Raw genomic sequence first — 14,957 nt, forward strand, 5'->3', positions numbered from 1 at the left:
GTAAAGTAAGGTCTTTTCAGTCAGCTACTTAGAATTTGACATATATATCTATCTAAAACTTTTTCCTCTTTGCCAAAATCATACATCTTCTGTCTCCTTGCTCATCTTGCTTAGGATCTTCAAAGTCCCATGAGGAAAGATGGATTGGGGTAGATGTTGAGGGCATTCCCTTAAATGTGCTGAAATGAAAAATTTTCTTAGTTTACCAGGGGAGGACTCTCTTCTGCTGAAGGCTGACTTCTGCATTGTGATATTCTGGACCTGTCCTAGTCATCTTCAGCCCTTGCCTTTCACCTCCCCTCACTATCTGTCATATTTCCCTTGACTGACAAAATACTCTGGGAATTTTTGATTCTTAGATCTTCTGTCTTATATCACATTGGGATTTTCTTCTTTCTTTTCTTCCTGGGGATACTACCTCATTATTTTCGAGGCCCAGCTATCTTATTTGCACTCAAAGCAGAAGAGGCTGGTAAAGTTACACTTCTTTCAGTATTTAGTTGACTGGGGGCCTCAAACTCCCAAGGACACACCTCAGCTCGTGATGTTAACGGTTGTTGGGAGTTTTTACTCGAGTTACAGGAACCAGGCGCATTTTCCACAGAGAAAGATTTCTTTTCCTGGTCTCGCATTTGGTTGAGATTTTCATTCTCTATTTTTGAAGCCATGACTTTGGGGGGCAGTTCCTCGTATTGCCCAGCACGCACAGTGGCTGCACGGTGCTGACCTCCATTCTCATCTTTGGCTCTCCCTGGGAGAACTGTAGTCTTGGAAATCAAATGTTTTTCATCTTCAAAAAAAGACTGATCTTGGATTTCCCAAGGGCACACCTCGGCCTTATCTATGCTCTTCTGACTGGATTGCTGACAGCCTTCAGCTGCCTTAGGCTTGTGGTGGGCTTTCTCCTTCAAGGAAAATGTTGGATTTTTTTCCATTTCAGAAGCCGCGATAGACACGTGTTTTTGAGCTTTTGTTTCTGAAGGCACAGGACCAGAGGTCAGGTCATAAATCTCCCATGGGCACACTTCCCCAATGTCAAAGTTGCCCTTCATCTGGGTGGTGCCTGGGCTCAGGTCAGAACTGGCAGTAGTGGGATTAACCCTTTGTTGTTTCATAATCCCAGATTTCTGAGGCTTTCTCGGTTCCTCCAGATGATTGGAGTTTGGGGGGACAGGATCTTTAGTCTCCATGTTATCTGAATTTGAGCACTTCCTGTTTGTCTCTTTATCTTTTGGCAGAGGTTTCTGAGATTTAGCACGTTCTTCTACACTTGATGTTTGGGTTTTCCCAGCTAATCCAAGAGTCTTCTCCTTGGCACTTGCTATGACACTAAGAGACTTTTGTAACATAGATGTTCGTGGGTGCCCAGGCTTCTTCTCTGAGCTGAGGTTGTGAGCACTTGCTGACTTACACACCAAAGGCACTGACTCTGTAGACTCAGCCTCACTGTCTTCTTTCAGTTTTTGTGTTAGTTTTTTACTTGAGAGAGATTCCAGTGTGGAATTTTCTGTAGCCTCCTCTTCTTGGTTTTCTGTTGGTAGGCTATTGGACTCTTCCGGTTGGTCTCTGACATGGTCATAAGTGCTGTGGGATTTCTTGATTGAGAAGACTCTGTTTTTCAGGGACTCCTCCTTGGGTTTCCCTGTATTACCTGAAGGCTCTGGTGGGTTCTTCCTGACGAGGGCTGTACTTTTGGCCATGCTGTGGTCTGCCATGTCCTTGTCTTCTTTGGAACACTGTCTGCTGACAGTCTCTGGAATCTCAGTGATGCGCCTCATGATGGAACGGCCTAAGCCCTTCTTCGAGCACCGCTTTTTCTGGAGGTGGGGATTATTTGTAATCATCTTCTTCCTTTTATATATTTCTAACTGGGCATACAGTTTCTTTAGCTCATCCTGCCAAAACAAGAGCAAATTCAAAAAGGTATTCAATGGAGTGTTTTTGCCAATTTCACTGAATGGTATTAGAAGTCAATAAGCTTAAGTTCTTTAGGGAAATTGCTCTACAACTTTTGTTAACATCTGTGCTTATCAATTTTCTCCTCATTTCTACCTTCTAATTATTTTGCGTTTTGTTTTACATAAAATTTGAACTTTAAGACATGAACTCATGAATTCTACCCTTCCTTCACAGAGCAAGGATTTAGAACTTTCAATTTGTGTGGACAAAGCTGAACCAGGACCATAAGAAAATACAACATACTATCTACTACTGATGAGCCATACTCCAGAATAATGTTGGAAGCACCATATTGCCATTTGATGAAGTTCTACGTGATGCTAGATTAGCTTTAAGGGTCAACAGTTCATAGACTGCTAAAGGGCACCTTCTTCCTTCAGATGCTGATATGTTATCACATATCATTTTAAATAATCCAGTTCAGTTTCTCTGGTCACAGGTATATCCTACTTTTCCATTAGCAGGTTGTTACAAACTAATATTTTAGAACATGGATAATCAGTTCTTCATCATGACTGCCTATAAGTCACGTCAAAAATATAAAATTTTCCCAGGCTACTGTAAGAGTTGAAATAGCATATACTTTCCAATTATACATGTTATCTCTGAATTACCTCTGCATTTGATGTCTTCAGTTCACATATATGCATTCTTTCTCTCTAATGCTGTGTACACCAACATGAGCACAGGCACACATGTACATGCACACACCAATCCACACACATTTGCCTGTATCAATGGGATTAACTGGGCCTACTCTGAAACAGGAAAGAAGATAGGCCAGCATTACCCGAATGTCCTCTGGATCCAAGCTGTGCTCACTCCAGGCTGAATTGATACTGCTGTTCAGGTAGGATCCAGATCGGCCCATGTCTAGCTCATCTTCATATGCTTCTGTAGCAATATCATCGCGTGGATTATTGCTTGAATGTGAAAACTGTAATAGATATTCAATATGAACTGTAGGCATTAACCCACTGTAGACATAGCACAATAATAGTCTAAAGGTGCTATTATGAACAGCGTTTCTTCAGTTTGATAAATTCATTCACTAAACACTTTCCAATGATTTGCCGCTATATTTTGTTTTGCTTTCCATGTTATATGCTGGTGCTCTCAGTGAGGCAATATTAGCATTTGGCTCCCTCTCTTGACTCCAAGTTCCACCCTTGTTTATTTCCTAGGCTTCCAGTATTAACTTATTCCACTTGCCTTTTTGAAAATATAAATAAGTAGAAGAATCCAAAGAAATGTTGCCTAAGAGGAGAAATGTAGATTCACTAGCAGGTGGATGGAGGGTTTTTTGGTTGGATTGTTGGGATTTTTTTTTTTTTTTTTTTTTTTGAGCAGTGAAGTCTCCTGTGTTTGTCATTTTGCTTCACTTAGGTGAGGATTTATTTCATCTATGGCCATAAAAACCTACTAGTAACAGGGATGTAACTTTCAGTATTCTACACATAGGCTCAAAAAAGTTACTTTCAAAATAAACAGGATATCTGACTCCAGTTTCAATTCTGTCATCAATGAAATCTAGAAGAAGACATGAGATCACTTTGGAGCACAGTATCCTCTTGGCCTAAAGAGTTCTGGAGTGAATGGTATCTAAGTATAAATGCAAATATTCACTGAAATTAACACATTTTTCCTCAAGCTCACTATTATTCTCAAGTGCCTCCTTCTTTGTATTTTAATTATTTTCATATGATTTTTTTTTACTTCATGTACTTGTTTCTAAGTGCAAAAATCAGGAAGAATGAGTAGGGTAAAGGATGGAAAGCAGAAAGAATAATCAAAGCAATGTAGCCACACATAAAGAATATGTAAAATAAGGAACAGTTATGTAAAAACTATTTGCTGAAAATAAAATAATAGCTCAGAGAACATGGATTCTCTTCTAGCTTATTATTGGTTCAAATATTCTTTCCAAAAACTAACATTGGGGATATAGAGATACCTTAGTGTCAACTAGCATGGTGAAAATGTATCTGAAATACATGTGAAACAGCAATTCTTGGCTTAAGTCATAATTCATGTTTTGTAACTGGAACTGACTCAGAAATGGAGACTTTCCTTCCCTCTTCTGTCTACCTTTGTGAGACTCACAGGCATGATGAACTTGGGCTATAAATGATGAATATGATGGCATCCAAAGTCTCATGGGATACTATCTAAACCAGCTGGAGACGGTTTATAAGAATGGGACTGTTTTTTCTTGAGCAAAACCTTGGAGACAGTCATGAGTTCAAGAAACAGCACCAAGGGTTACAGAGGTTAGGGATGTAAATCAGTGGTAGAGGAATATGCTTAGAATGTGCTAGGCCCCAGCACCTCCCCCCACCAAAAAATAGTTGTTTGTCAAATATATGCACTTCCTGCTATGTAATTTTTTCCTTAGGACTTTATCCATTTGTCTTGTTTGTTAATCTTGTCTGTCCCCCAATTCTGCCTCCTGAATATAAATTCCATGAGAACACAGACTTTTATCTGTTCATTATTCTTATTATAAGGATATAGAACAGTGCCTACCAAAGCCCCTCAATATATTAAATTTGTCTTTTTATTGATATATAATTCACATATTAAAGTTTACAATTTAAAAGTATATAATTGTTAGTGTATTCACAGGTTGTACAACCATCATCAATCACTATTTAATCCCAGAATATTTTCAACACTCCCCAAAGAAGCCTTAAACTCATTAAGTTATCACTCTATTCCCCCTTCTCCCTGCTATGGCCACCTCTGGTCTACTTCCTGTCTCTACAGATTTTCCTCTTCTGGACACTTAACATAAATGGGATCATATTATAGGTGGCTTTCTGAGTCTGGCTTATTAATCTGCCATAATGTTTTTAAGGTTTGTCAAAGTTGTAGCATGTGTCAGTATTTCATTTCATTTCTTTTTATTGATAAATAATATTCCATTGTATGGATATACCATATTTTACTTATACATTTATCAGTTGATGGAAATTTGGGTTGTTTCTATTTTTAGGGTTATGAATAATGCTGCTATAAACATTCATATGCAAGGTTCTTGTATGAACATATGTTTTCAATTCTCTTTCAAGTTCAATAACTATTTATTGAATGAATACTCTGAATATCCATCCATCTAACAGATATATAATGATATGCAAAGTATTGAAATGCTAATTTAACAATAACATTAAGATAAATTATAGTAGCAAACTAATACATGAAACTGTGTCTAGTTAATGTAAGTCAAGTAGGGAATAAAATAGGTATTTTGTTCTGTTTATAACTGGCCTTTGCAATGTGGCTAAATGTAACATTTTAGTTAATTGTGAGAACTGATATAAAGTCTACAATGAAAGACAAACCACAACTCTGGTTTTAGCTGTGCTAATGTTATATTGTACAGTACTGAGAAAACATATAATGTTCTATTATTGTGTTTCTATGTGCATAAAAGAGAAAAATAATGGTATTTCTCTAATTTTTATAATATATCTTCTCACGAAACTCCAATATTTTATTTTATTCCAAGTAGCTTTACTGCTATCATGTCATAGATATAGAAACTGAAACAAAGAGATCAAAAGTAAATAAAAGAGATCTTGACTAGCATTATTACACATAGCTAGTTTATGGTGTAGCGTAAGTTCAGAATTCCTGTTGTCAGAGTTCTGGCCCATTTTTTTCCCCCCACCTCATTATGCTACCTGGATAAGATTTTTCAGAATCTATCATTATTGAGATTCTTCTATACATAATTTTATATTTATTTCCATTTAAACAAAATATCTGAATGTTTTAAACACAATACTTCTCTGAATATGAATCTAAAGAGGAAGGATTCTTAGAATAGTTATTTGAAAATATGATCTTGATGTTATAGCTACAATGAAAGCCATTTAACCATAATAATTAAAACAATAGTAGAAATAAAAATATTTGGAAAGGGATGATAAATTTTGGTATAAATTAAGGCATTTAAAATTATTTAAGATGTTTTATGAATCTAAAATGAAAACATACCCAGTTTCTAAAGGAGTTTTAAAAAAAACTATTTTTACAGTACCCAGCAAATTTCCATGCTTCCCTTTGTCTGTGTTGTGAGATATTTTTAAAAGAAGAAACAACTCCATGCTTTTTTAAAATAGTTGTCTTGCAAGAAAAATAAAATGTTAGAAGAATACCTTTGGAATCAAAAGCAACCCGATGGTGACTGTCACAGTCAAATGAGTATGTGCAAAATATAGCATCAACATCCAATCAGACTGAAGTCTTGAGGCAAGAACAAATCTGAAATGATAATTATTCAAGTCAGCAATCCAAAATTAAGATTTCTCCTTAAAACACTAGGATATTTGCAAAATCTTTTGCTCAGTTTATTTTTAAAAAGAAAATAAAACTGTGTTTTTTTACTGTTTCTTTAGCATTATCTTTTCATCACAGGAAGAATAAAGGTTTGAGTAACCTTACTGAATTAATAAGATATAAACACTATTTATTATTTGAAATTAATCAGAAAGAGAATATATACGTACATATGTGCTGCACATTTACCAAGATTATTATTGTATATGTAAATTGACTCTGCAAAACTAGAACAATAAATAGACATGAATTGAAAAGAAGAGTAGGTTACAAACTGGAGGTTTCAAGCAAATTTGAGTTATAGCACACATTCCAAATAAGTCCTGATTCTAATATTATAAGTTAAAAACATTAACTAGCATTAAGGTAAAAAAGAGTGGATAGTTATGTGTCTTTGTGAGTGATCCCAAAAGTTTGAATAAGGCAATGGAAAATTAACATACTAATGGTAGGTAAGATAAACTTTTAAAGTAAAAATTTTAGTTGTTATATTGTCATATTGTCCTAAATAATTTAAAGTGTATCATTTAATTATCATTTTACTGAGGAACTTGTAAAGCTATGTTCTGATTCAGAGAGGAGGAATTCAGTACCAAGGTCTACTCTAGTAATTTTGGATTATTTTTGTAAATTAATAGGTTCACCAAAGCTGTGTTTTAATGACTCATCCTTATGTAGAAACCAAGAGTTACTTTGTAAGTTTTTAAAAATTACATCCAAATGTTATACTATCTACTATTAATCCATGAAATCTAAACATGGGATTTTACTGCTTTGGATTTAGAGAATTAGAATTTTGTTTCAATGATATACATCATCAAATTTGAAAAGTAAAGAGCCTATGAAAATGCTCATGATATCATAACCACAAAACAAATTTATATGATTGGCAAAAAGGGGAAGAAACTAACTTTTATATCTGCATTATATCACACTCAGGACAATTTTATTAATTAAATTAATATTATTAATATTTAAAACAACATTGTTCTTAAGGGGATTTATTCCTTATTTTTACCTTCTCCTCACCTTTTAGAACATCATACTAAAATGGAAGTACAAAAATTATCCAAAATGGGGAGTTATTTTCCAAGGTTTCTGGAGATGTAAACAAAACAAACTTTGTAATATATATAGAAGTGCAAAATGCTATGTTATCTCATATATCATTAGAAAATTTTTTCTTGATTACCACCTAACTCCTTTTTGAGACCAGTGGCCTTACATTACATATGCTTTCAATATGACTTAACATTCTCTTTGTTCATGGATGATATACTTTTTTCTTGGTTATTTTTACTTGTATATGACATATTTTTGACACAGTTTGTTTGTATGTGTTATGTGAGTTTTTTATAAGCATTAAAATAGGGTCATCATCCTTAGCAACAAGTCATACTCTCTGAAGCTTTTAAGAATATAAGATATATATATATATATATATATATATATATATATATACATACACACACATATATACATATATATAAAATGATGGTTGTATATATTTTAAGCTAAAATAGTGAATTTTCAAAAAAATAATTGAAATATACTGACAATAATTACCTTCAAATTAATCAGCTTTATTAGAGCAGATTATGCTAAGTGAAGCTAGCCAATCCCTAAAAAACAAATGCCAAATGTCTTCTTTGATATAAGGAGAGTAACTAAGAACAGTGTAGGGACGAAGAACAGGAGAAGAAGATTAACATTTAACAGGGATGAGAGGTGGGAGGGAAAGGGAGAGAGAAGGGAAATTGCATGGTAATGGAAGGAGACCCTCAGGGTTATACAGTGGAGGAGGTAGAGAGAGAGGAGGGGAGGGGAGGGGAGAGGTGGGGAGGGGGGAGGGTGGAGGATGGGAAAGGCAGCGGAGCACAACAGACACTAGTATGGCAATTTGTAAATCAATGGATGTGTAACTGATGTGATTCTGCAATCTGTGTATGGGGTGAAGGAGGGAGTTCATAACCCACTTGAATCAAAGTGTGGAATATGATATGTCAAGAAATTTGTAATGTTTTGAACAACCCACAATAAAAAAATAAAAAAATAAAAAAAAAAATAAATTACTGCAATTATAACTAGAAATACCTTGAGAAAAATCAGGTTTTGCAGTAGTTAAAAATAAGCAAAGGAGTAGAACGTACTGGGAAAATGGTCTTCTGTACTTTTACACTTAGTTCTTTAGCCTCTTTTTGTGTGACAATTTGGTAAGAATGCAAGTAAATCTATATATAATATGTAGTTGTTTTATTTATATATACACACACACACAGGTACATATACACACATATAACCTTATATTTTACACAGACAAGAAAGAAGATATATTAATAGAGAATATCTTTTCTGATGTTGGAAGCCTTATTTAATATTATTTCATTCAAGAAAATTAACAAAATAAAAAAAATTTACTGAAATAGGCTCAGTTGGTTTAAATTATTATTATGTTATTGCTTCTTACTTTTGGAACTATAGCATGTATGAATTAAGTCCATGCGTAAATATGATATTGTGCATACTGCATACTTGATTTCTTTAATTATCATTGCCTATTACTTGCTTCCTACCCACTCCACCCCAAATCAATGTTTTTCAGATTTACTGAGTTAAACTATAATTTAAATTCCTTGGTCCCTTATGGCTGTAAAATACTACATTATTATAAATATAGGCATAAATATAAAAACATCTAAAATTTGCATACTAATATGTTAATAGTACATATCTGTAGATGGCCCAACTAAGAGGTTTACTTTTAAACTTTATTGTATGATTTTTTGTGTAATGACCATCTATTATCATTTTACTAAACTTAAAAAATATATATTTAAAGCATAATTTACCTTGCCTATTTTTGAAAGGACCTGGACCAGTTTACAGTTTGACATTTACTGAAAAAAAATTGATAGTGAAAACTGAATAGAGTACATCTAATGTATAAAAGGATACCTATGTAACTGATTTGAACAAATTTAACTTGGCCAATTAATTTGCTTCTAACAAAGTTAGAAGCTTAATGTGGGGCAAAAGTGGAAAACACTTTGTACTGCATAGTCACATGCTGATAGTAGAAGACATTTAAACTTATTGGGAATAATGTCTTCTCTCAGGTTTGTAAATATTCAGATGATGGTTAGATCTTGAAACATGTGCTTGACATTCTGGAAACAAAGTACAAAAAAACAGCTTCACTTGGAAAATAGTCTTTATCTTGGAGAAATGAAAAGTATATTGGAGATCTGGGGCTGTGACATGATGTCTTCTGGTGCTCCCTACATTCTGGACCAAGGGCATCTGTTTTCAGATGCTGAAACTCTAGGAAGACCATTCCTCCCATTGTGTCTTTATGATCTCATATTTTCATTCACATCCTTTTTCCATCTTCTAATCTCTTTCTCTTCTCTGTTTCTCTTTACTCTCTCTTGAGAGAGGTAAGTCAAAGCTAGGAACCTAGTTTCTCTGAATCCTGTTTCCAGGATAGTCAGATCACAGACATCTCTCTCTCTCTCTCTCTCTCTCTCTCTCTCTCTCTCTCTCTCTCTCTCTTTTTTACTGAAAAGTTTAAGAAGCATAGCCTGTGCCTCCTGGCATCATGCATCCCTACAGGTGCTAGTTAGTATTTTTCTGACTAAAGTGATAAATAAGCATACTGGGAAATGCGCACAAGTCCACAGTCTCCTGCCCCCAACCTGATTCCCATTCTCACTGATTTCTAGGGACATCTGAATTCCATCAAAGGAGATGAAACCAAAGAAAAGGGATTTTCTCTTTCCACTGAGGGCCAAGACATTCAAAGTTACTAATAATTTTCTTAAGTGTATCCTTGCTTTCAATATCTGTCAGGCATTCATCTGAATGACATTTTTTTGTTGCTTTTCAAATAACAGGATTCTTTTGTTGTTGTTCCATCCTCAGATTTTCATTTCATTTTCAAACATCAAGCAAGGGAAAATTCTCAGAAGATAAGTCATTTTGCTCACTTCATTATATGCCATTTTCACCTTTCTTCATATTCATCTGCTATAGAGAATGCATAACACAGAGAAGAGCCCTGGAGTATACACTTTTACCCAAGAAAGTCATGGCTAAAATGTGATTATGACAGAACCCCAATTGCATACAATAACCCAGAGGATAGACAATTTTTTTCATTTGTTTTGAATTCAGTAGAATTCACACATAAATTGTCTATTTGATTGTTAGGATTTTGAGAATATAAACCATTATATGAAATATGAATAAAAACAGTTGGGTTATCGATATCTGCTTTATAATTATATGTTCATTGCTTTATATGTTCATAACAAATAATATCATATATACACAATATTCTATAGTGGTTTAACATAATGCAATATCATTGAGTTAACCTTCAAAATAAACAAAGGGAAAAAAGCAATATCAGAAGGAATAGAGTAAAAACAAAACTATTCATTTGCCATTACAGGAACAAATTAGTCAACTTATAAAACACCACCCTTCCTAAATCTTTCCATTATTCATTTTATCCAATTTTTCTATTTAAATTAAACTGCAACATATCAGAAAAATAAAACAGTCATTTACTAGCTCTACAGATCACTTGCCTAATTGTATGGAATATAGCAGAGATAATGAGCTCATTGTGAACGGCAACAGCCATATAGCGTGGCTCATGAAATGCTGATGGGACTGTCCGCACTGCATAGCAGAGATAAACACCCCACAAGAGGAATAAAAATTCAGCTGTGAGAAGAACAAACAAACAATTTTCCATTAGTTTCACAGGTGAACAAAAATATAAGTTCTTTAGCATGCATTTTGTCTGTCACAGAAACATAAATTTAGAAATAGATGCTTGCAAAGTACCATTTATATGTAAATACAGATACTATTTATTTATTTTTAAATTTTATTTAATATACAGATCTTTTCAAAGGTATACTTTGTCATTGTTTTTAACAGCATTTGAATTCTCAGTTTTGTTTTTGCTGATATCTGTATTTTTCCTAAAACATTTGTAAAATAATTTTTCTTATCCCCATCCTAGGTTTAGGATGTTCATGGAGGATCTTGGTCTTAAGAAAATTATCAAGGCAAAAAAAAAAAAAAAACAAGAACAAGAACAAGAACAACAACAACAACAAAATCCTTTGTAATATGTTTATATAAAGCTCCTAGAAATTTAAGTTTTTATTGCACTGTGCCCAGTTCAGCAAGTAAAAATATCCATTGCCAGAAGTGTGAGAACATAGGTTGCTGAACATTCAGTGGCATATTTTATAAATGAAACGTTGTTTCTTCACACATGACAGAAATCATATCTTTTATGGGTGGAGTGCTGAAAGATTTAGTAAAATTCACGATCACCCTGTTTGATCACTGAAGCCAGAAGAGATAGGCAGAGGATGGCAGCTAAGAATAAGGACTTCAAAATCATACTAGATGTTACGTCTGAACCTGGCTCTACCCTAACTTACTTTGATTAATCCTAGGTGATTTACTTAACCTCTGTGGTCACAGTTACTTCATTGGAAAATGAAGAAAATAAAAGTAAGTACATACCTCCTAGGATTATTTGTTAATTAAATAAAAAATTCAGATAAAGCAACATAATTTCTGACACATAGTAGTTGTTAAATGGTTCTTATTATTAAACTTCTCATTTGACTTTTTTTTTTCAAACTAAGCATTGCAATAATTTTTAAAACCAGTAAGTTTTAAAACCTATTTTACCTCAGTGACACAACCATATTGGAAAATAAAATCTGAATACTAAGAACGTTCTAATTTGGACAAAATATCTCACCAAAGACATTACTTACATGTAGCCTTCTTGCATACTAAAATTCTGATCTCATTTCAAAACACTGATTGTCCATCTAAAACCCAAAATTTTATCTGCCAACATTTCAACATGTTTCTACTATTATTTAAACATTAGGAAGTGTCCCAAGTATTGATAATCAAGCTACTCAAAACCAAAAGCCAAAGCAGGGGGTGGAGTGGACACTTCACTTCAAACTCTCCATGAGATTTAGCATCATTCCAAATTATTCACTATGGTGAGCACAGGCCATATGAGGTGAATGTTGTTTCCAATTGAGCTCTATTGGGTTGAATGAAGAAAATCAGCAAATTGTATTCACATACAATTTGCTTTTCCAACTCAGCCTGTGGCACCACTTTTGCCTTCTGTAACTAGGTTTGAAATCTCAGAGCTACCTTTCACTTCTATGTTTCTTTCTTTCTCTCTCTCTCTCTCTCTCTCTCTCTCTCTCTCTCTCATTCTTCATATTTATTGATTTCTCTCAAGGAATACAATTCTAATCTTTGTATAAGTCCCTATCAGTTCACTTCTTATTTGTTGAAATTATTTTACAAGGGCCCTCTACAGCTGGCTTCACCCTGTACTAATCCGTTCATCATAATAACAACAAGTTCATTTTTCTGAAACTCCATTTTGATCATATCAGGGTTTCTCCAAATCTCTGACTATTCATTTGGGTTAACCCAATCTCCATTAGAAGGTTTATTCAGATGTCAGTACAAGGCTGGAAATAATTTCTCTCCCCAAAGAAAGACTCTAAGGGGGTTCCTGTTCAGGCATACATGTTGTTACTTATAAGACTTTCTTGCTATCCAGGGTTCATGTTTTTTCCTCATATTACTTGCCTTTATCCTTTTTCACTTATATATTTGTTAGATCCTGACTTCTTGTTTCTCTGAGCCTCAGCCTTTTGTGAGGCATCAATTACATCTTTATTCAGAAATCTTCAAAGGCTCCATATTATTGTTTTACAAATCCTTCATCCTGGCATTTGTAACTCTCCACATGACTTCACACTATATATTTAATATGATCTCCCAGTGCTCCCCAACATAAACACTTTGAGCTAACCTATGATGTCTCATTGTTTGCTAAATACTCCAAAGATTGGTCTTACCTATGAGCCATGGCTCACACTACTTCTCCCCCTGAAAATTTTCTCTTAACTCCATTTCCAAATCTTAGTCAATTTTTTAAGGTCCAAACTCAAGTTTCACCTCACAAGCTGCCTGGAATGGCTATAACCTACACTGAATTTTCTTTCCACTAATCTCTCTCTCTCTTTTTAACTATCTATACAACACAAAGCAGAGAATAAGGCCATATAATGTATAACTGGGAGAAAATTTTTCAGGGGTTGGGTCTTATTAGTCAACACCCTCCTCGAACCACCTCACCCAATTATGACCTCTTTCAGGGCAAGAACTGAGTTTCCAGTGATTTTTTTTTCTCCCTTGGCCTACACAGGTACAACATGGAGGCCAAATAGATAAGTCTTAATAACTGTTTGTTGAACTGAATGACTCTGATGTTAATTTCATGTTTAAATAACCAGAGATATAGATGTAATGTAACCTTGCCACTCCATATAACATTACAGGGCCTGCTGAAGCAAAATAAGTAGGAAGCTGTTAGACTGAAGTCATTGCTTCACCTGGAAGGCTCATGGACCCTTACATAAGCAAACTGAAACAGGTTAGAGGCATTCCTTGTAACTGATTAAATTTGAATTGAACTTCAGCCAATAACAGACAGCTAACTAGCTGATTCATTCTATAATGTGGGCCCTCCTTTCCAACCATACCCAACACTTAGCTATAGCAAATAAAGTAGTTTTTAAAAAATTTGTTTCTGTGTTTTGTTCTATGCTCAGACTGCTATTGTGAAACCCACATGTCCTTTCGATTTGGGTACTTCCTGATTCATGAATCATTCTTTGCTCAAATAAATTCTTTAAATTTTATTTTTGTCTCTTATGTTTCATGTAACTAGACTAAAAATGACCTAAAGATGATGCTGGCATTATTACTAACATGACAACCTCTATTTACTGACACACAATAAGTGTGGGGTACTGTGTTTGGTAGAAAAGAATGATGAAGGCAAAAAACTATTAAGAAACAGTGCTGGGATGCGGCCCACACCAGCCCCCGCGGGACCCAGGCTCACAGTAGGTGGGAAGACCACCCCTCCACCAGTGGGGCAGGCAACAGCTAGAGCCTAGCCTCTGGCACAGGACTATCCCTTCCGACCAGTGGACTACGGGGGGAGGTTGAGCCCTGTGGCCCAGATCCACCCAAACCGGCCTGTGTGGGGCCCAGGCTCACAGTAGGCTCAGGTCCACCCCTCTATCCGGGAGAAAGACACCCCAGGGCCTAGCCTCTGGCACAGGACCATTCCTTCTGACCAGCAGACTACCCGCGGAACCCAAGCCCAGCTCAGACCACCCACACCAGACCCACAGATCCAGACTCACAGTAGGCCCAGGTCCACCCCTCAACCCTTGGGGCAGACACCCGCTAGAGCCCAGCTTCCTGCACAGGACAGCCTCTTCCAACCAGCAGACTACTGCAGAAGCCCAGGCCTGGCCCAGATCCATCCACACCAACTTGCGCGTAGGACCCAGGTCCAGGGTAGGTTTGAGTTCATCCTCTTCTCACCCCCCACCTGGGAGCCCAAGCCTAACCCACTTCCATCTTGGGATACTGCAGTCATCGCCATAGCCTTCCCCACATAGTAGGCCCAAACTTTGACAGCAGACAGGGTCTAGAAGCAGCTGCATCTCAGAGCAGGCATCCCAAAGAGAGGATGAGGCCCACCCTTTCAGCCCCATCTCTGT

General features: G+C 35.6%; 1 protein-coding gene across 1 annotated transcript in view; it reads right to left on the bottom strand.

Annotated features, from left to right (window-relative positions):
- Positions 1-422: 422 nt before the first annotated feature.
- Gpr158 (G protein-coupled receptor 158) overlaps positions 423-14,957 on the bottom strand; it is a 408,943-nt gene continuing 394,408 nt past the window's right edge. Inside the window, exons 8-11 of the mRNA XM_034636630.2 lie at positions 10,896-11,034; positions 6,123-6,228; positions 2,750-2,896; positions 423-1,895 (exon numbers count right to left, since the gene is read on the bottom strand). Of these exons, the coding sequence (XP_034492521.2) occupies positions 423-1,895; positions 2,750-2,896; positions 6,123-6,228; positions 10,896-11,034 (1,865 nt within the window). The remainder of the gene's footprint in view (positions 1,896-2,749; positions 2,897-6,122; positions 6,229-10,895; positions 11,035-14,957) is intronic.

The sequence above is a fragment of the Marmota flaviventris genome, chromosome 12 (genome assembly GCF_047511675.1).
Source record: "Marmota flaviventris isolate mMarFla1 chromosome 12, mMarFla1.hap1, whole genome shotgun sequence".
Lineage (NCBI taxonomy): Eukaryota > Metazoa > Chordata > Mammalia > Rodentia > Sciuridae > Marmota > Marmota flaviventris.